At 46.8% G+C, this 27,635-nt stretch overlaps 1 protein-coding gene across 2 annotated transcripts; it reads left to right on the forward strand.

Moving 5' to 3' along the window:
- Positions 1-1,507: 1,507 nt before the first annotated feature.
- On the forward strand, positions 1,508-20,698 carry GJA5 (gap junction protein alpha 5). 2 transcript variants are annotated; one of them, XM_075434300.1, is made up of 2 exons: positions 1,508-1,781; positions 17,821-20,698. In XM_075434300.1, exon 2 carries the CDS (start codon positions 17,874-17,876, stop codon positions 18,981-18,983), a length of 1,110 nt encoding a protein of 369 aa, XP_075290415.1. In that variant the 5' UTR covers positions 1,508-1,781; positions 17,821-17,873; the 3' UTR covers positions 18,984-20,698. The 2 variants fall into 2 exon arrangements, with proteins under 2 accessions (XP_075290415.1, XP_009941584.2); XM_009943282.2 differs by lacking the exon at positions 1,508-1,781 and adding an exon at positions 6,986-7,048.
- Positions 20,699-27,635: the final 6,937 nt, after the last annotated feature.

Consider the following 27,635-nt stretch of genomic DNA (forward strand, 5'->3'; position numbering starts at 1 on the left):
ATTTTTTTATCAAGAAAATACTTCACAGGGACAAAAATTAGAGACACCTCCTAAAAGCTGTAGGAATACCTTCAATAAATGCAAGATAGTTGCATTTACTTTAAAACTACCAAGTTTAAGACCCAGTTTCTTAGACCTTTCCAGAGATCATGCACTCACTGTGACCCTTTTATAAGCTTCTAATCCAGATAAATTAAAAGGAAAATATAAACCAAGATCTTCTACCACTTGCCACTACAAGATTCATTATTGCCTTAGGCCTCAGAGAAAACTGTAGCTTTGCATTCCCGCTTTTAGTTAAGGTAACAAGGAGAAGGAAGAGAATTTTTGAGGTGGGCTCATCTTCCTTTCATCTGAAAAGCAGTTGCTGAGTTGTTCCAAGCTTGTGTGTGTCGCTCTGTGTGCTCAGTACCTCTAAGCCTGACTTTCTAGAGGCTACTACTGCACCGCTGAAAGGAGAGGTGAGTTCTTCGTATCTGCTCCCTGGAAGCAGGTTAAATACCCAATTAGCAAAGAGCCCTCTGAAAAAGGGATATGGCTTTGCATTAAGCAGAGGTTGTAAATGCTTCTCAGTTACTTGTTTTATTCTCTTTTTGTTTCCTTGCAAACGATGGAACTCCTTAGAAAGGCTCAGGGAGCATGGACACTTTCTGCTTGTGAGCCCAATAGCGCTTGGCTGCCCATTCTTCTCACCAGCCGCATGCCAGCATGTTTTTAGTGACTTAATGGCACTGCTGCTTTGGGGTAGCTGCATGGGGAAGCAGACTGCAGCTGCTTCTGAAGGATATAAATATTTTTACAGTTGGGGGGGCTCCAGCAGTCCAACAGGATCAGGGACACCTGGGCTCTATTCCTGGCTCTTCTGCAGACCTGCCGTATTGTTTTGCTCCTTTCAGTAGCTCTAAATGAAGACTTTTTCCTGCCCAATTTGTAATCTTAGGTGTGAGGCTTCCATGTGAAAAACTGAGCCACAATAAGGAATTTGGGGTGATGGGGCTGGACTGTGCATGCAGGCACTCATTCGATAACAAAATCCCACAAAAGCCATTGCACTGGTGAACACCACGAATGGCTCCCAGGCCAACCTTACTTGCACCATTTAGCAGTTAGCCTTCTGCTCCCTTCAGATATTATTTTATGGCTTTCCTTTGTTTCCACCGAGGTCTGAACAGGAATGAAATTTTGAGTCTTGTCGCTAGCCTTTTTAAATAAATAGCTCTGCCGTCGCTCTAATAAGTTTGACAAGTTGGTCCCAGGCCCTGGACAGGAAGCTAATAAACTTCAAGTTGCTTTTCTATTGTTTTCCTAAAACAATTTGACTTCCTTTCTGATAGCCTCAAATTCCTTCAATAAAAATAGAGTAGCTGGGAGCCAGAGGAAGGGCTGAACTTGAGCCAAGTTGTGCTTACAATGCCGCCTGCGTAAGATCACATTTTTATCCTGATCCACGAAGACTCTTTAAAAGAATAGCAGGCAGGCAGCTGCCAGTGCATGTCAGGAACAGCTCAGGAGCTAGTCTCCCCCAGCATTGGTCCTCCAGGCTTGAGGGAATCTCCAGCCAGTGAGCCAGTCAGACCACAACAGGAGGCTGAGCTCCTGGGAGCTGACTGGGGTTTGCTTACCCAGTCCAGAGTGTCCTCCCCCTGACACAGATCTCTTCTGGGAGCCGAACACTGGCAGAGAGGTGGGCTCCAGCAAGACCAAGGGGCTGTGCTAAAGCTCATCCTTCAGTCAACATCACCTGCTGCTCTTTCTACCTGTGCAAGGCTCAGCAAAAAGAGGTAAAGGTCTGTTCTTTCTTTTTTTCTCACTCTAGGAAACATATATACGTATACACACATATATTTTTGTGAAGCAGCTATTTTTCTAACTGGAAGTTTACAGTACAAGGTGAATGTCTGGTGGCTAGGCAGATGAGGACTCCTTGCTTGAAAATTACTTGCTGATCCTTTGGACAAATCCTTTATGCTCTCCATGGTTAGGTTCCTCCACCTATAAAGCAAAGGGAGTGTTTATAGGAGGTGTAATTACATTATAATTTGCAAAGCACTTCTCAACTGCTCAGAGATGCTGAAGAGTTGAGAGGTGGAAGCAGTAGCTGTGAGAGTGCCGTGATTTATTTCCAGTAATGTAAAGCTGACAACTAAGCATTTACTTTGGGATAAGTGGTTATTTCTCCTCAGTGAGATGAAATCCTCTTCCAGTTTTTCTTGCTGAAAACTTCACTGGCAAATGAGACACACAGAGTGACATTTCATGCCTTGCTCTTTCTTGTTTCCTCATTTCTCACTCCATGCTGTTTTGGTACTCTGTGCTGGCAAGGGGAAAAAGTCCATCAAGAATGGAATAACTTGGGATCTTTTACTAAATAAGGAACTGTGACTATAAAACTGTTCCCTCTCATTCAGGAGCCCAACGTCACGTGCTACTCCTGTTCCCGGGGGCCCAGCCTGTCCTTGGGAATTTGCGTCCTGCCAGAGGATGCCTTCAAGCTGTCTCCAGAGGTCTAATGTATAACAGAGAACTTCCTTCTCCCTCCTTCTCTTTCAATCATATCCATGCATGGGGATTTTAGATAAAAGGTTTCACCAGGAAGGCAGCATCCGTTGGTGCTTTAGAGAAGGTACTAGAGGTGCCTGTCTGGCATGGGACGATATGAAGAATCAGAGTAAGTGCAGTGCTGTGGCCAGGCACCAGAGATGAAACACATACGAGAAGTTTCTATCTCAACCACTGTTGGGTGGTGCTTTTTTCTGAAATTTCCCAATGCAGTATATCTGATATCCTCCCCAAACACAGAGCCCTCAGTAATGGCAGGAAAGTAAAAGACGTTTTCCCTTCAGACAGTGTCTTGAAGTTCTCAGATCTCAGGAGAGCATTTACCCGCATTTGAAACAGCCTCCCAGCAAAGCCAGATGCTCCGAGAACATCTGGTTTATGTGAAGAAGCTCTTTCGTATGTGAGCTCTCATCTATACTACTGCGTATTTGCAGACCTTCTCTATGCGTTGCGTTGGCTTGCTCTTTTTGTTTGTTTAAAACCCTGACGCAGAATGAATCCTCCTTTAAATATCCATGGGATCAATGCCGAAAAGCTCATCACACTGAAACTCTATTCAGGATTTACCTGGCTTCTGTGTGAAAGGGAGCAGCTCTGATAAGGCAATAGGCAAGTACAGGAAATAGCATGAAAAAGGGACCTCTTGGCTTATCAGCTTCAATCCCTTTGAATAACAGGCAAGTACAAAACAAATGGCCTTTTCTAAACTTACTAAGCTCTGTCCTAAATCTCATTAGGTTTCTGCCCTTGCCTGTGCTACTAGAATGCTGTTCCAGCACCTCCTTCCCTGCTCTGTTGCTTAGAAACCTTCTGAATTCCAACTTAAATTCATTCATGGCCAATTTATATCTATTTATTCTTGTGCCACATTGTCCTTTAGCTTATGTAGCTCTCCTCTCTCCCTAGCACTTATTTTCCCAACCCCCAACTCCTAAAAGTATTTATAGGCAGCAAACCTCTCCTCTCTTAACCTTTGTTCTGCCAGACTAGAGTAACTAAGCTCCCTTATAGTATTCACCTCGCAGGCACATCACACCGTGTTTTAATTACTTTGGGTAGCTCCACTATCATGAAGTTCAGTGCAAAATAATGAACTCAGAAAAGCTTGAACTGGTACCTCATCTATTTTCAAATCGGCTCAAATATCTCTCTGCAGTCACTTCTGTGACTGATAAGTAAACATACTCTTGGCCGAGAGACACCCTCTGTCCCTCTGATCACCCCATTGCCTTTCTTTGCACCTGTTCCAGGCTGAATATCTTTCTTGAATGTGGGTGAGCAGCACACACTATTCTGGTGGGGTCTCACATCCTCTTGGACGACAGTAATCTCACTCACTGCAACTGGAAATACTGCTGCGTCCTGAAAGCTCGCTTGCCTTTTTCACCCTCACGTCGCATCTCTGGTCTTTCCTCCTTTGGTGACCTTCACCCAGGACTTTCCCCTTGTTGATCCTGCCAACTAGGAACTCCCAATTGCTAAGAAAGATTCATGTTACTCTCTGAGCAACAAGTTCCTGGTGTGTGACTTTGCACTCTCCCATTTTACCTCACCTCGATCACTCCAGTTGCAAAGAGCCTTCAGCTGTCCTGGTGCTGCAATCCACCTCTGCCCTGACAATACCTCCCAGCCCTGTTCCATCAGCAGATTTCATTAGCATTTCTACTTTCAGTGCCTAGGTAATTAACACAAATATTAATAAAGATCAGTCCTAAGAGCAATCTTTGAGCAGCCTCACAGACAACTTTCCTTCAACCTGTTAGGGAACCAGTGTCTCAGTTCTGTCAGTCTCTTACTCGCTGAGGGTTTCTCTAATAATCCCCGTCTTCTTCGGCTGAATTTTCACTAATTTGCATCTTTTGGGACACCATGTCATATGCCTCACTGAAGCCCAGGTAGACATGGTCTGCTATGTTTCTTTTATCTAGAGGGTCAGAAATCTTACCCCAAGAAAGCCTTTGATCAAAGGATGGTACATGCTGTCCTATTTGCCCCTTACCTCCTGTCTTTATTTCTCCTTTCCTTCAAAACCTGTACCACAGCATCATAGACTGCTGAGGTCTGCAAGCTGCACATGGCAAGCTGTCAGCTGTTCTCCTCATTCCCACAGTCTGGGGAAGCATTCTCTTCCACTTGTTCTCCTCACTCAAGTCATACAAGTTTTGCATAGCAGTCTCTTGGGGAGGGGAGGAAAAATCCTTCTTCCTAGCTTACCAGTGGGAAAAACAGCTGTTTCTCTAGCTGTGGAGCTGGAGAAGCGACCATGACACCTCTGTTTTCATTTGAAGAGGGTGCCGTAGGGAAGAGAAGGAATAACACATTGAGGGCCTGGCTGAGGCATCCATACAACATCTCTACTCACCTTCCTGACTTTTGCCTCCTGGTCCACCTTCACCATTTCCCTTCGGTGCACCAAAATTCAAATAGTTACCCCCACTGCCAAAAAAAAGAGCTCGTAACAGTTACCTCATGTGCATGATGCACGTATTGGACAGAAACCTTCTGTCCCCAGTCATTCAACAGAATATCTGTTGAATTCAGACATTAACTCTGTAGGAGAACAGGTGTGCCACTCAGGAACAATACTGGGATAGGAAACACAATGGGGTGAGCAGGAAGAATCAGCCCTGATCACCCTAAGTATACAGCAAAGTGTCAGCCACACAGAGAGAGGACTACTCTACAGACAGCTCTCTCACAGGAACAGCACGGGAGAAACACTTGACAAGCCTTAGCTAGCCTGTCCCAAAGCCATCTGTGAGCTAGATCTGTATTATTAACACCTTTTTTTTTGGACATTTCTATGACGACGTCCTTAACAATTTCACTGGCACAAAATCAACAGGACTTTGCAAAATAATGCTTTAGGGAAATTACTCCAGAAAGACTAAAGAACATAGTGATATTCTCCTTCCCAGGAAATTTCATCACAGGTACACAACTGCCAGGCAGGAGAGGGAAAAACAACTCCGGAAACATTCCCATTTTCTTTGAAGTCACGGGACGCCTTTCAATACAGCTAGAAATGGAGCGGCAAATGACTGTGGGTTTCTCCATACCAGGAGTTTACTGAGATGCGGTGGGAATTTACTGTGCGCTGTATGTCCGGCACTAACCGTCAATGAGGATTCAGCCCTCTTGAAAAGGGGTTGCACTCTCAACTTCAGAGTGAGAGCGTCCACATCTGACAGGCCTCCAGAGGTGGCCTCTGCACCGCACTGTCCCTGCGTAGGCTGCCTTTCAGTCTCGTGACTGAAGGGGGTACGAAATTAGTGGGAGAACAATGATGAGATTACAAGAGTTGCCAGCCCTGTGTTTTAGTCTCTGGACTGCTTTTGCTTCGTGATCTACACTAGCTGCTGCATAGGGACCACTGAGCAATTCCATTCTGGATGGGAGATATCTAGCCCAGGAAGGATAGCTGGAGGGACACCCCCCAAAGTTTGTGCGCAGCAGGCCTGCTCTCAGGGTAGCAGAGCCTTCCACCCCAGTCTCACTCCCCTGACACTGGTTCTTTGAGCCTTTATCAAAGCCAGAAGGCATCTCTGATTCACCCTCACCTCTGGGGCCTGATGTGCAGGAATCAGAGGCTCGACTTCACACACACATGAAATACAAGACCTTCAGACACTTTATGTGCCAAAAGCACTTTTTAGAAAGGCTCAAACGCTCATGCATCAGACTCTGTGTGTGCAGAGAGGTGGAGGGGGGGTGGAGGTGCCAAAAAACACCTTTTCTGAGAGGCAGGTTATTCTCCACTTACTGGTAAGTGAAACATGTGAAACCTCCTGGGAAGCATCAGGTGCTCTTTGGGACAATGCTCCAGCTGTGCCGGGCCCCTGGTCCAAGCCAGTAGAGCAAGTCCTATGTTATTTGGAGAAGTGGAGGACCCTGCTCCGCATGAACTCTGCTTTGCCTGATTAAGCCTGAGCAAGTTGGAAAAACGTCCTTCATGGGTGCCCTGCGTGGAAGAAGCTTCCCAGGGTCTGGCTGGGGTAACTGTGGGCAACCCTCTCTCTTTTCATTTAAGGAAGGCTTAGACCCTGGCATGTTATCTGGGGGAGGAGGTGTGAGGAGCACCGGTAGTAGCAACTGGAGGGGACAGCATGAAGGCAGCAGCGAGTGCATCCTGTCGGCATGGGGAGGGTGGCACAGGGAAAGGCTGAGAATGGAGAGGGAGGAATGAGATCCATGGTCTTTAAAGGAAAAACAACAGCAAACTGGGTTTGAAAATAGAAAGATTAAGCTGGAGGGGGTGGAAGAGACAAGAAAAGTAGGTGAAGAAAGAAGAGAGGGAAAGGCAGAGAGGCAGTGGGGAAGACTGAAAGTGACACAGAAAGGGGGTGGAGAAAAAGAGAGGAAGAGAGAGAGAACCGTATTAAAGGAATAAAACCAAGCAACTGAAAAGAACAAGGAGTCCAACTCAACTACAGAAAGGAAAAGTGCTAAAGCAAGGAAAGGAGACAGAAGACAAGATACTGGAAATCAGGTAAGGAACCGAGAGGGGGAAATACCAGGACTGCGGAAGCATTGATGGGAGATCAAGCTGTTACATGCAAGGGGAAAACAGCATGAGGGTAGAGAAGGACTTGGTGAGGCAGGAAAAGAAGGATGGCCAAAAATTACTTAAGAAATGTACTTTTTCTTTCATTTTCTCTCCAAAACGTTCCCACCAGTAACAAGATGAGCGTGGGACATTTTAAAAATTAAACCCTCTTTGCCACAGGCAGCTACAGAAAAGACAAGGAAGCCTCCCTGCAGCGACCACAGATATCGATAGATTTCAACTTACAGGAGAGGAGGATAAGAGCCCCAAGTATCCCCAGACAGTATAACGCGCAAATCGCGGTTTCTGTCAGATCCCATTTCGGCATGCTGTTAGGCTGCTCCAGGGAGGGTGGTGAAGGGAACTCTTACCTATGAGAGCCTCTCAGGGTATAAACACTTTATCAAGTGTCTGCGTGAACCACCTATATTCCGAAGCACACAGGATGGTTTCAAAATGTTGCACTTTCTTTTTCCTTGAGAGCGTTGCGTCCTGGCTGGCCTGTGACATTGAGCCTGTGAATGTAACTCAAATGTAGAGAAGTGCCTTGCTGGTATCTCCCGGTCACCCGTACAGCGTGCGCTGCAGAGGGAATGCCTTTCTCCTCCATCCCGACACTGCCCAGGGCAGCCTCAGCAGAGAGGCACGCAGACCTAGGGGAACAAATGCCTTCTCCCACTAGCAGCTGCTTCTTCGTTATATTTTCCTTCCTAACTTTTTTCCCCTTTTTGTACTTGGAATAATTATTCAATTACATTTCCATAATTTAATACTTTTAGCACTGCCACCACATGTTTCAGAGAATAGTCCAGCTTGAAAACACAGTACCCCTATAAATCCACCTGGAAAGAAGATATGACAGTGAATATAAAGGTTGCCTGCTAATTGCCACCCCTGATCTGTGTCGACTCCTTTGATTTCCTAAAGGATCATTTTACTGGCCATTTGTCATGTCTAACGAGCTTTGTGGCACTCTGATTTTAACAGCTCAGGTAAACTGAGGCAGTGCCTCTGTCCCTCAAGTACTGTGAAAACCACCAGAGGATCACATAAGTAGCATTTCTGGACAAACCTCAGCTAAAAAAGTCATGGGTTGAATGAGCCTTAATCATTGAACTCTTCCTCCATGCTAATAAACCTGTCAAAATTTCTTAGTGAAGCAGTACATGTGAGAGTTTTTTCCCTGCAGCTGCCTATGTGATCTTCTCTTTAAGGCTAAAGAACTTGATGTGTGTAATATATGTGTGCATATGTGTGTGCAGCTAGGAGCGGGTTAAACTGTTATTTGGAAGCCTTGCAGTATTAAGTATTTGCACCAGAAACCAAACAATTCTGCATTTGCTGGTCTTTTCAAAATCTACTCTGAGAAGAGTGCAGGAGATTTCTTACTTTATTCCCCCTTTCCTTGGGAGCAGAACAGTAGTTTAGGAGAATTCCTGAGGCTTCAGGGTTTAAAATACTCATCAGGCTCTGGTCGCTTGGGAACTATGTTAAGTATTCCTGCTACTATAACTGTTTGGGGTTGTTGGGTTTTTTCCACTCAACAGTATATATTATCACAATATTTTCGTATTACGGGCTTTCACATGAAAAATTTAAACCTTGCCAAAAAACACAGAACTTCATACCCTAGCCTCTCTTCTCTTTTTGACCTTCAGGCAGATTTCACATATTCTGCACGTTTGCCCTTGTTTTCTGACTTATCTCGCAGCATTGAAAATAGACGAGAAGGAATGAGTAATTCAGCACTATACCATGTCATTAGGGAGCACATTTCAGAGACTGCTCCACACCTCGGGTGCTGTTGTATGAGGCAGGAGGACAGAGGCTTAAAATTAGAAATAGTTCCCAGGAGGCACCAGAGAAACTTCAGTCTTTGGGGTAAGAATTCATAAAAAGGAGGGGAAAAAAATCAATTTTATGGCTATTGATAAGCAACAGAGAGATCTCTATGAACAATATTCTGGCACGCCAGCTCCTTCCTGAAAGAAAGAAATATTTGTGCCACACATTACTATGATAAGTAATGAGCATAGTCATGCATGCTTCTAAGCCTCTCTAGTGTATCTTTAAAGAGGGTTCAGTGTTTTTTAATGTAAGAACGAAGGGGTTTACACTTACATTTCCATCTTTCTTCATTGTCTTTGTCATTACGGACATGCCTTGAGAAAGGTTGAGAATTTCCATACGAAACTCCTCTCCCTTAGAAGCAGGAAAGCTGACAGATGCCTTGGTCAGGGCACAGGGTCACTTGGGAAGTGAAGCAGTCCAGCGAGGGTGACTGCTGCAGAGCTCCAGGGTCTTCGGCTGCATTCGGATGTCTGGTGAAGAAGGGAGGGAATACTGGGATGGAAGAAATACTGCCTCCAGTTTAAAATCAGATACAGCTATCCAAGAGGTCTGGGGTTAATTCTTGCTTCTTACTCCAATTTCCTCTGTCATAATGGGGTAAATCACTTAAGCCACGTTTCTTCACAAATGCCCCCTCGGTGGTGTCTCTCATCTTCTTTGTGTCTGACTTCTAGATGTGGTCCAGTTGGTGGAAGTGATAAACTCTCCCACTCCGGCATTAACCAGACAGAGCTCTGCTTTGAACATACATTATATAGTGCTAAATACACTGAAAAAAAAAACAGATTAGCAACATCGCAACGAGTTTCCAAAATTAATGAACACTTTTTATCTTAATCTCTCACTGCCTTAGTTCCTCAGCTGTAAAGTTGATCTAATACCATCTCTTCACTTCTGAGTGGTAATGAAAATAAGTAAATTAATAATTGTGAAGCAATCAGATACTGTTGTGATGAAAGCCATAGGAAAACCCATGAGGAAACTAATAATTCTGTCTTTAGAACTGGACTTGAATATGTACAGTAAATGAGGCACAGGCCACCCACTGAACAATGAGGAGAAAACAAAACATTGAATAGCTGCTGTTCAAGAAAGCCCCAGCCAGGCTGGCACAGAATAAGGCAGGCATCCTGTGCAAAGAATGAGGTGACAATGTGAGGATGTGGTTAAAGACTCATAGCCATGAAGCACAGGCACAAAGAGATTGAATTAAGATTACCGAGAACAGTAACTCTAGCATTTCCTAACTCCCTACTGCTGGGCTTTGCAAATTTAGTATTGGTTGTTTTTAAGGGAGTGGAGGAGGATGTGCATATATATGTACATACACAGAGTATATAAAATAATCCAGTCCCAAGATACAGCCAGACTTTGCCCTGAATGATAAATTAAATACTTGAGGCAAGAATACAGCAGTGAGGCTGGAGTGTGAAGAGAATGGTATGGATTTTTGGAAAGAAAGAAGAGATGAGATTTGACAAGGTAGTACTAACTGAGAAGTAGATAGTTGCCAAAAATTTCCCCTTTCCAAAACTGAAAGCGTTAGCAGTCTGGGTGCTGTAGAGAGTTAAGTGGGCAAAACTGCCAAAAAGCTGAGGCAAGGCTCTGAGTGGGGGAGCTTGACTGTAGGAGAGCAAGGGGGAAGTGATAGGCAGGGAGACGCTGAGGGGAGAGGCGGGAAGAAAGGATGGGAAATATCTGAATGAAAGTCCTCTCCTTCTCCCACTACCTTTCCAGTCTGTTTTATTTCAACACTATAACAAGTTGTATCTCGTGCCGTATATGAACCAGTCTAAAATCACACAGACAGGTTTTCTGCTGCTATGTTGGGCCCAACGTGATGCCTGCCATCACCTCCACGCCTCCCTATACCAGCCTCCTCCGCTGCCTAAGCAGTGCTTAAGATCAGTTTCTCTCAGCAGAGCTCGGGAACTGCTTTACTACAGCGGTCCTCAAATTTCTCAGCATGTTTCTGTTTTCCGGAGCTCCCTCTGCCCTGTTTGGCTGTGCTCTCTCCTGTGTACAGCACTGCCCAATTTAGCATAAGCTGCAAATTCGTACAGGTTGGTTTCTCCATGGAAATATAAAGAAACTGTAAACAGCACCAAGCTCTGTAATCCTGAACTGGACACTCTTCATCCTGTAAATTAAGGACTGAGTAATATCCATTAGCCTCTGCAGCATTTACATCAGAGAGAGAACTGATGTTTTCTTCTAACAAAAAGCACACGTGAGCCTTCACTGAGCTTATCCTAAGTCCAGTTTTGTTGTATTTGTTGGGCTCTCCAAGGACCCACATTTCTCTAAGGCATAGAGATCACCCCAAGAGAATTAGAGTGTGGTCCTTGCATGCAAAATGTATGCCTGGATACCTCTAACACATAACTGATGCAGGCTTTTCAAATGCAGTGGGACAAATTCATTGCTCAGTTTGACTCATCTGAGTTCAAGGTATTTTCTGTTCTTGGTCTCCTGCATCTACATCAGGCAGAACTTGGCCCTAATGTCTGGATATACGAAAGCACAATTTGACCCTGGCCAAGAAGGGGAAAAAATAGCATTAGATGGCCTGGATAGACAAATAATAAAAATTCAGCTAACTGGGAGTCTGCAGCTTCCCCTATCACTTCAGATGAAAATATTCTACATAATACTGTCATCTCCGTGTGTAACACATTCCTGATATACACACTTGGAGGTGTTGAGTGATTTCCCTCTGTCTGTGTGCAGCAGGGTGGGTGTGTGTTCAGGAGGTGACAGGTCATTCAGCTCCCTTATCTTCTCACCCACTCGCTTTTTTGTGAACTCTGAGATTTTCCACATTTGGAGAGGAGGGGGAAAGCATACCTCATGAAGGAATGACAAGCTGTCTGCAACTGCAAGCAGGGCCAGTGGTCTGGATACCAGCATGAGTGAACTTCCAGAAATTGCAGTGAACTCAGGAGCAGCAGAGAGTTGAGAAACATTGGATGCCTGTATGCTAGGACAGGAGCTGTTAACACGGAGCTCTGCCTCCCCCATGAGATATGAGCACTAGAGTCAAAGTCACTCTCCCTGCTACTGATTCAGCATGGGACTTTGAACCCAGGGAACTAGAAAGCAACCTATGCAAACATGTCAGTTTTTTTTTTTTTCTTATAAAGCATAAAGAAGTACAAACCTATTTAGTCCAGATCCACGTGCAGATCAGAGTACAAATTTGGCTAAAGAACTGGCCTATTTCAGGCAGAAACTTACCATAAGCACATGCGTGCACATATGAAGCCAGAGGGCTGCCGCTTGGACAACAATGCCTACTGAGTCACTGCTTGTCGATCGCATACACATATGAAGGAGCCAATGCCAGTAAACAATGAATAAAAAGATACATGCTGAGGTGGGCTTTAGCACTGATCTATGTTGCAAAGCTCTGAAAAGCCTCTGGAATTCAAAGCATCACACCCATGCTGAACAATGCATTTCTAACTTTATTCATCTTTTAATGTTGCAAACCATGTGCCCCCAAAATGCTTCCTGACCAGGTCCTGGCAACAAAGGAGCACTGTATACATACACTGAAAAGGCTGCTTCTTCCCTTTGGGCACTGAACACAGCTGTGGGCTCCACCAGCAATAACAAGATGTTAATCTCCTAGAAAAGCACCAGAAAAACCCAAGAGAACCTCTGGTTCTGCCAGGTGTACCTGCTGTAGAAGGGTAGCACGAGAGGGATGTCTTTCAGGTGACCAAGACAGTATTGTCCCAGGGCACAGGAGAGAAGGGCTGCAGTCTGTAAAAGCAGATGTTCTTGTGCTGTAGAAGCAGTGTTGTGTTGCTGTCACCAAGTCGGAGAGGACAGAAAAAAGGACTCAAGTTTGCAAGTCACAACCCCTGAGCTCTGTCCCCAGACTGCCACTGACACAGTGACCTTGAACAAGCAGTTTGCCCTTTCTGTACCCCAGTGATCACGATCTGCAGGATAAAGTTGACAGCATCTGCACTGCTTGGGATGCTGGGAGGCTGGACTACTGCTAACAGGGGGCTGAAGACCCTTAAGTGACGGTACAGCTGTATAGCAAAGCACTAATCTCCGGCGCAGAGCTGAAAGTGTCCTTCCTAAGTGTCCACGGGTCTGAGCAGGCAGTCTTGCAGTGCTGGGACCACTCAGGCTTGGCTGCAGCCTGACAGTTATCAACACAGGGGAAAAGATCTCTGCCCACATACCCCCCACGGTAGCTATCTGTTGTGCCACGCGCTGGCCTGGACCTGATATGAGGGGACACAGCTGGAGGGACAAAGGTCACAAGCCATTCCTAGGCACTGACCGTGCCACAGCTGGCCTTGATTCTCCGCTGCACAGGGCTGTCACTTCTCATGCGCCCAGCAGCTAAAGGAGACGGCTGCCTCTCCGCTTGGTAGCTCAGAGGGGATGGACTTGCCGCGTGGCCTCCACACGCAGCCCTGTGTGTGTTGTGTGAGCCTCTTCAAAACATCTTGGGCCCCAGACTCGCAGTTTGTTGAGATATCTGCGTAGCTATCAGATGCACACATTTGTATCCAACTGAGCAAATCACATGCAGATTGGGGAAAAATCCAATGGTTTCCACTTCGTTCCTTTCTCCCTCCCTGGGACCCACGCTTCCCCCACACAAAGCAGCCTTCCTTGGAGAGCCTCTCTGCCGCCTGGGACCTGCCAAGGGGAAGAGGTGAGCCCAGTGAGGGAGAGCAGAAACAGTGTTATAATCAGGCTCTCCACTTTATTTTAGAAACATCCCGCAGAGATGGCGACCTCCTGTCACCTTCCTTGTGGGAAAAGTTAGCGTGAAGTGTCAAGCTCAGCTATTTATATCACTGCTGATAGTCTCGCCTGTCTTCTAAAGGGGTGAAAACTTTCTTCCTAACAACCCCTGGGGAAATAAACTCATATAAAGAAGACGGTTGCAGAGGAACTGCCCTGCTGGCACTCTGGGGTGAATTTCCTAACTGTTCCTCAGAGCCCTGGCTAGCCCGAGCAGCATGAGCGTGCCGGCCAGAGCAAGCAGCAGCGATGCGAAATGCTCGCCCGTCCCTCAGAGAATGCGGCATCACCAAGAGGATGGGCAAAACTGCTCCAGGAGCAACACACTTCCCCTCCTGCAGAAAAAGGTAGCGCAAAAAAGGGATGGTGGAGAGCAGCCCGTGGCTGGCAAGCCAGCATGGCATACTAGCAGGTGCTGTCCCCGCCGGGGTATTTTTATCGTGGAATTTGGCAGTCACAAGGCAGCCTGGAGCTGGGTGAACTTCACGCCTGGCCTCCAGTGTGATATTCGGTTTTCCCCAGCTTTAGTAGCATTCCAGGTGACGATTAAGGCAGGACAACCACGTCGCTGGGCTTGTGCCAGGCTGTGCTGGTCTTTGTCACATACGCGTTTCCTGGTGCCGAGGTCCTATGACTGCACGCAGCTCCTCTGTTGATCCAGCCAAAAGCAGGGCTGGGCGGCAGCACTGCCCACCACTCTGTGTGAATATGCATGACTCTGCCGTCAAGACAGTCTGCTATCAGGTGCTGAGACCCTGCAAAGATACCCAGAGGTGCTTTTTGCTGAGTCACGTCAGAGTGAGACAAGATTTGTCCAACTGAGTCCAAACTAGGAATATAAAAGGCTGAAGATGCTCACATGCTGAGAGGTCAAAGCATGGGAGGACAACAGTAGTCTGGGAATGAGGGAAGGGAACTACATGGAAAATTCCCAAGAATAGTAAAGCCCTGAGGAGAAAGGCTAGGTCAGAGGCAGCCCTGCCTAGCCAGGAAAAGTTGTCAGGAGATGACAACAATCCTTCTTTGCTTGCTGGCAGCAGAGAGCTAGATGCTCTCCTCTGTTGTTCTAGGAGTCCCTTGGTCTGGCAGTGCAAGAATAGCTCACTAATAATTAAAAAATGTGTAAGCCAAAGCACTGCTCTAGGAGGGAAACTCCTTTTCCTGGTTTCCCAAAACCCATTCTCCGGTGGCCACCTACCCCCTTGCAGCAGCCAGCTCAGCTCTCAGCTCTCCGTGGGGCTGCAGCAGGATGATCAGAGGCATTCAGCTCTTTGGGCAGCCCCTCCTCTAAACAGCCTGTGCAGAGAAGCAGCCAGCAGGAAGAGTAGACAGAACAGCCCTATTATTTAGCCTAAGCCTCGTGGCTGCCAGCCTTGGATCATTCTGATTTACTTCCTTTTGGAAAATTTTGTGCGTGTGTGAGGCAAATAAGTTACTGTCATTCTCACATCCATCACGATTTTTTATTTCCAGACTCCTCTTGCATCTATGTTTGCTTTACTTTGTGTTCTGTACACATTGATCTTTACAATTTGCAAGTGTCTGGGTGTAGTAGCCTTCCCTGGGGAAAACAAGCCCAAACCCCAAACTAGCTGCACGTGGTAGAACTGATGGGAAGACGTGCTCAGTCTGTGACTGCACACACACATGGCAGGAAGAAAAACTCATCCTTGGCACAGTCAGGGAGAAGTGTGTTCATTTTTATCCTAACAAGCAAGGTGAATCAAGAAAAAGCAGCTGTCAACTAGCAACAGCAGGAGCAAGAGGGGCACCTGCAAACACCACCAACTCATCTGGAAAAATGAGGATACCCACCATTGTTCATGCTGTATTGGAAGGAATATTCCACACATACAGTTGGGCTATACCATAATGACCTTGGACACACCCGTACCATGAACGTACCATGAGGGAGCTGGTTGCCTTGTCTGCACTCTGGAGTAGAAAAAAAAAAAAAGATCCTGATTTCAGTTCAACTGCCTGTAAATATTTCTCACCACTGATTTGTCTGCCTGTATTCAATCCCCTGCTGCCCACAGAATGAAGCCATGTGCTAATTTCTGCAGAATGCAGTAACTGCACCAAAGCCACTTCAGAAGATAAGGTATACCCACAGATTTGCCAGTTTTTGCCAGTGCAGACAAGAGGAGTCAGAAAGACTCGCTGATTTTCTGTGTTACGGCTCCACCAGTTCTGGGCTGGCAGCAGATGAAAACTTCTGCATACGCCAAGCAGCCATCAGGACCTACATCAGCACACTTGCAGCATGCCTGCCAAAGCAGGACAGAGCCAAAGCCTGTCCTTGGCTGCCCAGTATGCCCCTTCTGCCTCCTCACATGGCTTCCGAAAGTCGGTGGGGCAGCCAGTGGTCACCTCTCCATCTCCTCACCTGGGCAGTCCTCACCTTTCCTCAGGGCAGCCCTCAGCAGCACCAGGAGTTTAAGGATTCAGCTTTTGGTCTTTGTCCCATCCATCCTCGCAGATGGACACTGCATATAAACAAGCGATGGCCTAAATCACTGCATGCGCTGCTACGTTAAATTACATCATGTACTTAACCAGAGGAGGGAATACTGCTCCCTCAACAAGTGTATCTCTCTGTTCTCCAGCTTTTGCTCACAGGAAATCTACACGATATTGCTGCAGTAAATTCTCAGCATTTAACTGTGTCTACTCTCCACAGACTCTCTTAGCACAGTAAAAATAATTGGCTCTTAAAGACAAGACAAGGGACAATAAAGAAGGAGAGTTAACACTTTTGGACCCTACGGCTTTGGGATTTACCTTGTCTAGTGCTTTTAATATTTCATTACGATGATTATTAAGTTTTTCATTTATTTATTAAAAGGATATTTTCAAAAAGAGTGACTGTGGGAGAATATTATCTCCAAGGTAATACTGCATACTTTATAGCAGCTAGCCCTTAACTCATGCACAAGGGAGAGCTTTGCAGTGCCCTGGGAAGGTAAGCACGGTGAGTACAACTGGATCAAATGATCACTCAAGCACCCCCACAGAGCCCCACCAAAGACGGATTAAACCCATCATTCTCTTTTTATCCAGGGGGTTAAGTGACTTGGCCAGAAACAGTCTGTCAGAGTCAGAAACAAAACTGAAGCAGGCTCTCCTACATCCTCACGTTGTAATCTTACTACCACCCCACCAAACCTTTCCTCTCATCAGACCACCTACCAAACAGCAGTTCCCAGGAGCTGCTGGTCTTTGGGAGTCTTTCAAAGGAGGCTTTTTTCTTTGCCTGTGTCATTTGAACTGTGAATTTTGTCTCAGAGCTTAAGAAAAGAGGAGGGAGCAAGAGCCACCATTTAAATTTTGCAGCAGTTTCCGAGAGGTGTGACAGGGTGGCAGCAGATTAGGTTTACGGGACTGGCACAGCTCACCAAAGTCTTTACACTCCCCAAAACATTTTGCAGCTTGTATATGAAACACTTGCTACTGGCAACACTGCAAAACCAAAGCAAAACCCATGGGCAAGGGGCAGGTGGGCAACAGGAAGGTTTTCTCTGCATTTTTTTCAGTGGCGGCATCAAGCTCAGAAATGAAGCCCAGAGCTGCGAGCACCTCACAGACCAGGTGTCAGTGCAGGTATTACACAAAGGTGACACGGGAAAGTGCCAAGGCACTGCTCAGACCAAGCGGTAGCCTCCAGTCTTATCTCCCAGGGGATCAGCCCGTTAGGGATTCCCCAGAGCATAGTCTGCAGACAGACGAGCACTGCTTCAACTACACAGTCCGCAGAGGATGCAATATGCAGATCGCAGTGAAAGGACTACTCGAGCCAAGAAAATAATCTGTCTCACCCACAAAGTTTTGGCAGCCCATTTAACGGGTTGCAGTCAGATTACGCAAAAAAGAGCAGTTTTAGTTTCAGTAGCTGAATCGAAAAAAAAACCACAACACATCATTTTCAGTAGATGTGAAACAAAGTTTTCAGCACACCAGACCTCATTCATTTCAGGTCAAATTAAAACACGTTCTATGACACAAACCAAACCCTTCCACTCCATGCATTGCCAATCGGGCATTTCCAAACCCTCCTTAGAGCCACTCTCTTCTATTTTCTCCCACAGAGGCTGTGTTCAATTCTCCCTTCAAGACTTCTTACCCCTCCTGGTGAGCAGAAATGGGAGACTGGAGTTTCCTGGGAGAATTCCTCGAGGAGGTCCACAAACACTCCACAGTGGTGGGGAAAGTCTGGTTGACCGTGCTCTTCATCTTCCGGATGCTGGTGCTAGGTACGGCAGCAGAGTCCTCCTGGGGGGACGAGCAGTCTGACTTCATGTGTGACACCCAGCAGCCTGGCTGCGAGAACGTCTGCTACGACAAGGCTTTCCCCATCTCCCACGTCCGGTTTTGGGTCCTCCAGATCATCTTTGTCTCCACCCCATCTCTGGTGTATATGGGCCACGCAATGCACACGGTACGCATGGAGGAGAAGAGGAAGATGAAGGAGGCAGAAATAGAGGCCCAGGAGATGAAAAACAACGGCGACACATACTACCAGCAGAAGTGCCCTACGGCAGAGAAGGCCGAGCTGTCTTGCTGGGATGAATCAGGAGGCAAAATCATACTCAGGGGCAGTCTGCTGAACACCTACGTCTACAGCATTTTGATTCGCACCGCCATGGAAGTGGCCTTCATTGTGGGACAGTACATCTTGTACGGGATCTTTCTGGAGACCCTGTATATCTGCCAGCGGGCACCTTGTCCCCACCCTGTCAACTGCTATGTTTCCCGCCCCACAGAGAAGAACGTGTTCATCGTCTTCATGCTGGCTGTGGCAGTGCTCTCCCTTTTCCTCAGTCTGGCTGAGCTGTACCACTTGGGCTGGAAGAAAGCCAAAGAGAAGTGCTCCCGGTCTTACAAGCCCAACTCCAGCACAGCCCCCGGCAGATTGGAGTCTGCCCCACAAGTAGAAAGGGCCCAGATGTACACTCCTCCACCAGATTTTAACCAGTGCTTGTCAAGTCCCAATGGGAAGTTCATCAGCCCCTTCAGCAACAAGATGGCCTCCCAGCAGAACACTGCCAACTTTGCCACCGAGCGGGTCCATGGCCAGGAGGACCGTGCTGGTGAAGGGCACTTTGTTAAGTCCAGCTACGTGGAGAGTCCAGAGGTGGCCAACGAATGTGCAGCACCTGCCTTCCCTGAGAACTACTTCAATGAGAAACGCCGGTTCAGCAAGACTAGCCGTGCCAGCAGCAAGGCGAGGTCGGATGATTTGTCTGTGTGACCTGTCTCCAGGAGGAGTGAGGAGAAGGAGCAGTCTCAGCGCTCAGTAAAACTTCTGCAAAGCAGAATCCAGACTCCTGCCACTAACCTCTCTCTGTTTTAACACCCTCTCGCTCCTTTTCAGTGAACATCATCATTACATTGCAGACAGCACCTCTCACAGCTTAGGGCAGGGGCAGCCACTGGGAGACACGCACTGAAGAGAAGCACCGACCTCGTGATGTGGAGCTCTCAGCCATATTTTCACCATGGGACCCACAGGGATTGGAGACTCACTATCCTTAGCCTGGTAGAGCACAGGCCAGCAGACTCCTGAGGCTGCCCAGGAGGTATCCACTGTGACACTGTATTAACAGACTGACTGGACCTCAAACCCCTTGCATCTTCTTTGGTGTCTATTCAGCATTTGCTACATTGGTTTGGCAATTACACTGAGCTGAATCTTCTCTCACTTGCAGGGAGCAGAAACACACCAGTAGGCTTTCTGAAAGAAAGACTTTCTTATCTGCTTTGTTCTCGCTCTTTCTAACCCTGCCTTTCTCTACCTGAGCCCACATATTTCATACCAGTTTACCTATACAATAAATCCTACTTGAATTTTTTTACACTATGTATATAACTTTTCCCCATAGATAAGGGCATCCGTGGTCCCCCACGCACAGCTGCCTCATGTCTAATGTTGGAATCCCTTCCTCATTCCTAAGTCAGCGCAGCAGATTGGCTCTGGGGCCCAGGGATAGAGCTTAGATGGCCAGCTGATGAAGACTAGGGAATTTTCCCAAGATACTTATGTCATCAATTCTAAGCAAGACATCCATTAACAGATACAGAGATTCTCCTGTGAGAACAAATATCCTACTAGTAAAAAAGGAGGAGTCACCATGTGGAATCAAAGTGATTTTTCCCCTTTTTAAACTCATCTTTCAAGCAACATGAACGCTGCTGAAAGGGTGCTGCTAGCTGCCAATGAGAGAAAAAACACCCTCTGTTTATCTGCAGAAGAGGTACAGCCTGTGTCTTCTCTCATTAACCTACCAAACGCTTCAGCATCTTTTGCAAGGAGCAAGAGTCCTCTCCAGGTGTCACACATCATTCAGCTCTTAACTGCTTTCTCAGGCCTGCCAGACAGTGCAAGCCAAGATATTTGTCCTCACAGCAAGTCCCTGTTCTTCTACCAGGTCATCTTCATCTTCACTCCATCCTTAGCGCATATGGCATAAGAAACCACCCATGGACCAGCTCTTTCCACCGCTGTCGCCTCTTCGAGCAGCTGTTGGGGCTCAGCACAGCACAGTGGGTCTGGTGGGTGAGGTCTGTAGGCAGCTCCCGCTCCAGACACATTTTCTCACTGCAGAGCTGACATCCCTCTTTTAAAGAGAGCTGCTAAACAGAGCTAACTGCTCCCTGTTGTTTGCCCTGTGATGCCGTTTCAGACACGGGCCACAGCTTCCCAACATTGGACTACGTGAGCGAGTGGCCTGGCACCAGCTTATGAGGGCATCGAGCCGTTCGCTTTCTTAGGGGCTGCTGAAAGGGACTGTGAATCCTTGCTCCCGATACATCGTTAGATTTGGTACCATTCCCTGTACATATACATAAATACTCACACACAGAGGGGGGAAAACTTTTTTTGTTTGTAAGGTGTTTTATATATGTGTATTTTTTAATCCTGAGAAGACCTGCGTGCTCTCCTTAACATGAGATTTTAGTCAATCGTGCCTAGGTTTCTCATAATAAAGTTCTAACTCCATCTCTGCTTGTCGATGTTTCTCCTTTCACGTGGCTGAGAATGAGCTGCTAGCATCGATCAGTCTGCCCGCCAGCCTCTGCTGTTCAAAGATCACAAAAGTTCCCATTGCCCAGAGTGGCAGGGATGAGGGGAGGGCTCAGCCAGGGGGATAAATAATAAACATTGGGAAATGATTGATTGACTGGCTAACAGAAACCCCCTCCAGCTCCCCCATCTGCCTCTGCATTACCAAGGAAGGCTGGGAAGAGCTGGCCAGAGCAGAGCTTCCATCCTCTTGCGATGGAAGCACTACCTCCTGGCATCCTCTAGCACACCTCTGCACCCAGAGAGGCCACCTGCGACGTGAGGCCACTAAGCAGGAAAAGGGGAGCAAAACCTGTCCCCTGATCACCTGATTGCTTGTCCATGCAGTAGCAGAGTCCTGAAAGGCCTTTTAAGTGGCAAGGTCTTGAGAGACATTGAGAATCCACTGCTAACCATCTCTGCAAAGAGTTCCTGTGGGTGCTCAGCTACCTTTCTTCAGACGTAGTTGTCCACCCCAAAGAACACCCTTTCTTCCCCCAGCTGATGCCTCTCTGAACTTCATCACTTGCTCCCACTTTCCGACTTTCACAGGCTCCCTCCTTCTGACCTTGGGGCCCCCGTCCACCCAAAGGAAGTGCCCTTCCTTCCTTTCTCCACACAATCTCCCATCCCGCGGGACTCTGCAGGCTGGGAAGCTGGAGACCAGTAAAGTACTGGGTCCCAGCAAGAACCCTGAGAGGGGGCATAAAGAATGAAACTGGAATTTGATGAGGACACCAAGACAAGGACCTTTTACTGTGTTAGAAACTGCAGCGACCATTTAAGATCAAAGGAGCCTTGGCGTGGGGGTTTTCAGCCCAGAAAGGATGATGCCCCCTGAGCACCCACAGCTACACAATGCAGCGAGGAGGCAGGATTAGTCCCGCAGACCTGGAGTTTTTAACTGGCCTGTGCACAGCCCTGAGCAGTATGCCTGTCCCTCAGGGTGCCACCTTGCTGGGAGGGGTACACAGCGAGTAACTCAGGAGCTCATTAACGCATATTCACAGCAGATCACTCCCCTCAGAAAACTTGGCTATTGAGTGATATTGCTGTTTCATAGGGCCACTCAAACAATAACCCAGGCCTTGTTTAATAAACTGTTCTTGGTTTATAATAAGCAACAGTCCAAACTTTAAAACCTCTGTGCTACAGGCACTCAGAAGGATCACGTCTCTGCTGGAGAGCAAAACATAGTCTAAAAATGAGGATAAAGGTCTCCTCTACACCATTTCAGACCTCTACAATCCACACGTGTCCACAGGTGGTGTTTTGTTGGTCTTTGAGACCACAGGAGTACAACCACCCCAGCTCTCTATCTCCCAGCCTAGAGAACACACACATCAAAGCAGATAATATCTCTTGGCCACTCATTTCTTAATGCCTCCCTGGTTCTGTCTTCTAGGTACAACAATCAGGGAATAATTGACGGACAGATGTTTGCACTGGCTGACAGACCATAAACTTGGGATTCTTGGAATCAAGAATCAAGTCAAGGCTAGCCAGGCTGTCACACCCCAATAGGAGCACATTTACTTCAGACAGTGAGGACGGAGGCTGGCCTGTCATTTCAGACAGATTTTGTACTTATTACTTTGTACCAGGTGGATGGATGGACAGTCTTATAGTTGTGACTTAAATCAACATTATATATTAAATTCAGCCCTTGGATAGGCACTCAGTCTTTAAATGGCAGCATTACAAAGACAACGGTCCAAGGGAGAAAAAAGAAAACATGAGAACTTTTCATTCTGCTCTTGTCCCTCTTTTCTCCAGAGTGGTACCTGCTGGGGTCCGCTCAGCCTCTCAGAACTGAATTCTCCAGCGAGAGCTGGAACTGACATCTAACAGAAACACCATTCCCAATTGTCTCCTTGGTCAGCATGCCTCAAACTACTTCAGCATCGCCTCCTCTAACTGGTGTCTGAAGGAGCCAGGAGCCAGTTCTGATCTACAGCCTTGCGCTGATCAGCCACCGAGCCTAAGATAGGAGAACAGGAAAATGGATTTCACTAAGATCTTAAAACACAAATACTTCATCCTATAAAAGGAAAAGTTATATTTAAAAATGCATAGAATGCCAAAACCAACAAGTAATGAATCGAGACAAGGTCATGCCTGTAGTCCCTCTTCTCTCTCCAAACAGCACAGAGGGACAGCTGAGCAGGCCAAGAGACAAATGAGGGAGAAACCGAGAGAAATACCTAAAAGTAATGGCTGATCTAGAGCACATGGGTCGAGCAAGTTTCTTCCTGTTTCAGAATATGTGAGCAAGGCCACGCTCGAGAAAACTCAAATCTGATAATATTTAAGACTTAAAAGGGAACAGGTAAAAAGATGCCAGACTACACAATCTCCCCTCAATCACTTTTCCACAAAATCACACTGAGGCCAAGAAATTAAGAAGATCCCAAAACAAAAGAATAAAAGCCCTGTGTGTTCATAGGAACGAGAACATGCTTGGCTAGACTGCAAACGGCCAAAGTATGAAGAATGCAGAAATTCACAGCCCCAGCAGCCAGCGTGGCGTAGCAGAGAGCCCTCCTGCAGCAATGGCGAGCACCCCAGACCACCAGCATCAGCAGGAGCTGGGGAGCAGCCCCCCCTGCCACCGCTGCTCCCTTGAGCAGCTCTCGGCAGCCACACAGTATGGCCAAAAGCATCTTTATAAGCCTGGGCTCAGCACGAGAATCAAGGTACAGACAGCACACGATCTCTCTCATTCTGGGCCCGAGAGTAGCTGGCACCAACTTTCTCCTTATCCAAGCAAGGAGGAATGACTTCAGGAACGGGCATGAAGCTGAGAGGCAGCTGAAGGGATGCAGTGTCACTGTTCCAATCACATCCCACCACTGGCTTTCTCTGCTCAGTAAAGCTCCCGGGGAAGTCTGGTGCTTTTCTTCTGACCTGGTGAACTATCACTAGGTGCACAAAAATCAGAAATTTCCCAGTGGCAAAAATGATGACAGAAAAGGACAGCAGTGTCTTTACAAATGGCATTGAAATAGATAGATAGATAGATAGATAGATAGATAGATAGATAGATAGATAGATAGATAGATAGATAGATAGATAGATAACCGAGCCAAACAACAAAACTAGCCAGCCCCATTCAGGGCTATAATATCAACCTGGAAGTTGTTAAAGAGAAAAAAAAAAGGAGGAGGGGAAGCAATCTGGGCCACATAGGGTGTGGAGCTCCGTACTGAGTTCACATCGCATCCAGCTCGCAGAGCTGAAAGAGCTGGTTGGGCTATGAGGAGCTTCCAGCTGTGACTCATTTGCAGGAAGAAACACCAGGACAGGGACCGGTCAACTTCTACCTTTGGCAGTCAGGTTAGAACTCAGCCTTTTCTCTCTCTGCCTAATAAGACCTCTAACTGCTCCAAGGAATTCTGGCACCTCCTCCCAGTAGCGATTACAGGGGGGATCCTGTACAGGGCTGATGCCAGTTTTTGCACCCATTCATGAATAAAGTGCAACTTTTTGGTGATTAGGTTACCAGCTGCAGCAAAGGTGCAGATGGACTGAGAATGAGGATGGAGAGTGACGCTTCTGAAGATACACTTTTTAGGGGAAAACTATGACTGAAGTGCAAAATCAATAGCTTTGCTTTTGCCTTAAGTGTTCGTTGCTTACATGGTGTAAATGATTAAAGATCTTTCTGGGGACCACAGGAATTGTAATACTATATATATATATATGTATTACATTGTCATTAAAATTTGATGACAGAAAAAGAAAGAGGATCAAATGAGATTATAAAACTCACCGTAGCCAAATAGCGGAGAAATGCTTCATTTTTCCTTCACTGAACATCGGTTTACATTTTTTAAAATGAATTTGCTGAGACCACATTCACATACCACCACTGGTTTCCCACCGACATTTCAGCAATTGAGTTTGACGGGCAACAGAGTTCTCAAAAAGTGAATGTCAGTCATGGAAACTTAATTTTAAATTCATATGGGCCAATATCCACCCCAGAGGCAGCTGTGTGTTCCTCCAGCCGTTGGGAAGCACAAACAATATTGCGTAACCAATCCTGCCAATCACAAACCCAACAACACACCTCCGCCAGAGAGTATGAGCAATAAATACACACCAAAATACATTTTAAAGACAGTTATGCATCAGATCAGTAATATAAAACATCTGAGAGAACAGAGATGTACTGGCATTCTGCTGGTGGAAGTGGTGGTTATTTCAAACTCATTTTTAGCTCCCTTCCACTAGCCCCTAGGCATTGCCCGAGACATGGCTAGGAATCCTTGACGGCCATGCAGGAACCCCACAGCAGGACCTTATGTGGATAAGGAGTGCAGAACACCTCACCTTCCTGGCTGCTCACAAAGTAGAAGGCTGACAGGGGATCTTACAAATGCTTATAAATATCTCAAGGGTGGGTGTCAGGAGAATGGGGCCAGACTCTTTCCAGTGATGCCCAGCGACAGGACAAGGGGCAACGGGCACAAACTGAGACATAGGAAGTTCTGTCTAAACATGAGAAAGAACTTCTTCCCTCTGAGGGTGACGGAGCACTGGAACAGGCTGCCCAGGGAGGTTGTGGAGTCTCCTTCTCTGGAGATACTCAAACCCTGCCTTGGCAAGGTCCTGTGCAGCCTGCTGTAGGTGACCCTGCTTCGGCGGAGGGGTTGAACTAGATGACCCACAGAGGTCCCTTCCAGCCATTGCTGTTCTGTGATTCTGTGATTCCCATGGGCAGGTTCGAGGCCTCCAGCAGCCTCTCCATGTGAACACTTTTCACCATTTTGTGCTCCTACGCAGAGGGTTTTCCCAGCCCCTCGCAAGCCCGTGCACTTCCCAAGCACAAAAGTAGCAAAAGCACCATGAAAGTACTAAAGTGCTGCCATAAAACACGCTCTCCCATGCTCTAACACAGTTTGCCACACAGGGCTTCGTAGCCTACCTACTAACACAAAAACACCTGTCTCTGGATAAATAAAAGCAACCAAACCCCGTTTGCTAGCAAAAAGTATTCCCCCAGAGCAAGCCAGGAAGCAAAACTCAGAAAAGCCACAATATTTACGTATTCCTTTAAAATGATTTCTGGACCAAGGCCTATAGGACTGCTACATTAAGCCACTTTCCTCCCTCAAGGTGGCTACATCTTACTAGCGGATTAGGCACTTTCTTTCTGTTTTAATTTCTACATCACAAACTCCATCTGGCTGGCCCACAACAGGCTCCTGCGAGGCAACAGCCCAACTGCAGCATCTGCAGGAGCAAGATCAAGCACCCTGCGGACCACTGTTATTTTTTGAGAGGACATCTCCATTTCTTGGGGCTGGAACACAGCGGGAAAGTGTTCAGCGATTACTCCGAGCTGGGTTTTGTGACTCACTGTTCATACACAGGAGCTCCTCTTTATCATAAGATTAATTTAGACAGGAAGGGCCAGGACAGACGTGGCCAAGCTAGACATCAAAAATGAACTGTAAGGGACTCACAAGAGACTTAAATTTTCTTGTTCGTGTTGGACATGAACCTAACCTTAAAAAGACATGTCGGCGATGGCCAGCGATATGGCAATATAAAGAAAGCAAAAGACACATCAAGCCATTTTTCTAGAAACTAGATACGGGCTGCCAGGGCATGACATTTTTAATGGCAGCCCCAGCAAAAACCGACACGCTCATACTCAGCTACACACAGGGTTTCTCTAGAAATCACATTAGCCACCAGCTCCTACCCTTAAAAGGAATCAGATTAGCAGGGAGAGGCAAGCCTGAGGTCAGAAACTTGCTGCTATTTGTTTGGGTTTGTTTTTTAAGTAAATGCCGCGCGAGCTCTTCAGCCTGGGAACAAAGTTTGAGGTTGAAAAGTGCTCCTGACAGAACAAGCTTGATGGGTGCCAGGCTATGGGCAAGACGTTTCAGAAACAAGCGCCTAAAATTAGCCATTGCTAAATCACGTAGTCCAATGAAGTTCAGTTGCCACCTTGCTTGTTTTCCACTTCAGCACAGATTCAAGGAAGCACTTTGGTACACATGTATAGCAGAAATTGCCATCACCTTCACTGCGTAACATGAACTGCCAACCCAAAAGCACATGTGGTTTGTAACTGGTATTCCACTGAAAAAATGGGAGTGGGGGGATGTTCAATTAATTTTCCCCTTCCAGATCATGAGACCTCTTTCCTCACACTTTTTTCCTCTTGGATTCCTTGGATTACTTTTCCCCCTCTTTGTGGTCTTGTATTTTCTTAGGGTACGATTATACTTTCCTCTCCAGATTTCTAGTTTCTCCAGATTCCTCCCATCTCTGGCATTTCCAGAGAATACCAAATTTTAAGGACTTTCTGAAAAGTTCATTAAAGTGCCCAGCTCTAAATCAACAATAAAGACATTCATTAAATGAAAGAGAACTCTGCGCAGTCTTCACTGATTCCTGACGGATGTCTCTGACCACACAAGCACATCCCAGCTCCCAGCACAGTGAGGTACCCGAGAGCTTGAGGAGATCCTCAGAAGCACACTCGCTGAGATACCTTAGCCCTGTTCCTCTCCCAGTGCATACCTGGGGGTAAGGCGAACAGCCCACTTCCTATGGTGAATAGCCTATAGCTTTTCAAAGTGCTCCTCCCCACGAGTCAAATCAGGGCTGCCACCACCCCCATGCGTGTCTCTAAGCAAGCAGCAAGGCTGCGGTGCACATGCAGACATGCATCAGATCACAGCATCACACATCCGTACCATCCCAGACCCAGAAACACAAATATGGGCGGGCCTGCCTGCACCGCACTCGCACGCAGTGCCAGCTCCAGCGTTACCCCCAGCATCTCTGCACCACAGACTGGCCTGCAATGGGAGCCTACAG

The sequence above is a fragment of the Opisthocomus hoazin genome, chromosome 1, assembly GCF_030867145.1.
Source record: "Opisthocomus hoazin isolate bOpiHoa1 chromosome 1, bOpiHoa1.hap1, whole genome shotgun sequence".
Classification (NCBI taxonomy): domain Eukaryota; kingdom Metazoa; phylum Chordata; class Aves; order Opisthocomiformes; family Opisthocomidae; genus Opisthocomus; species Opisthocomus hoazin.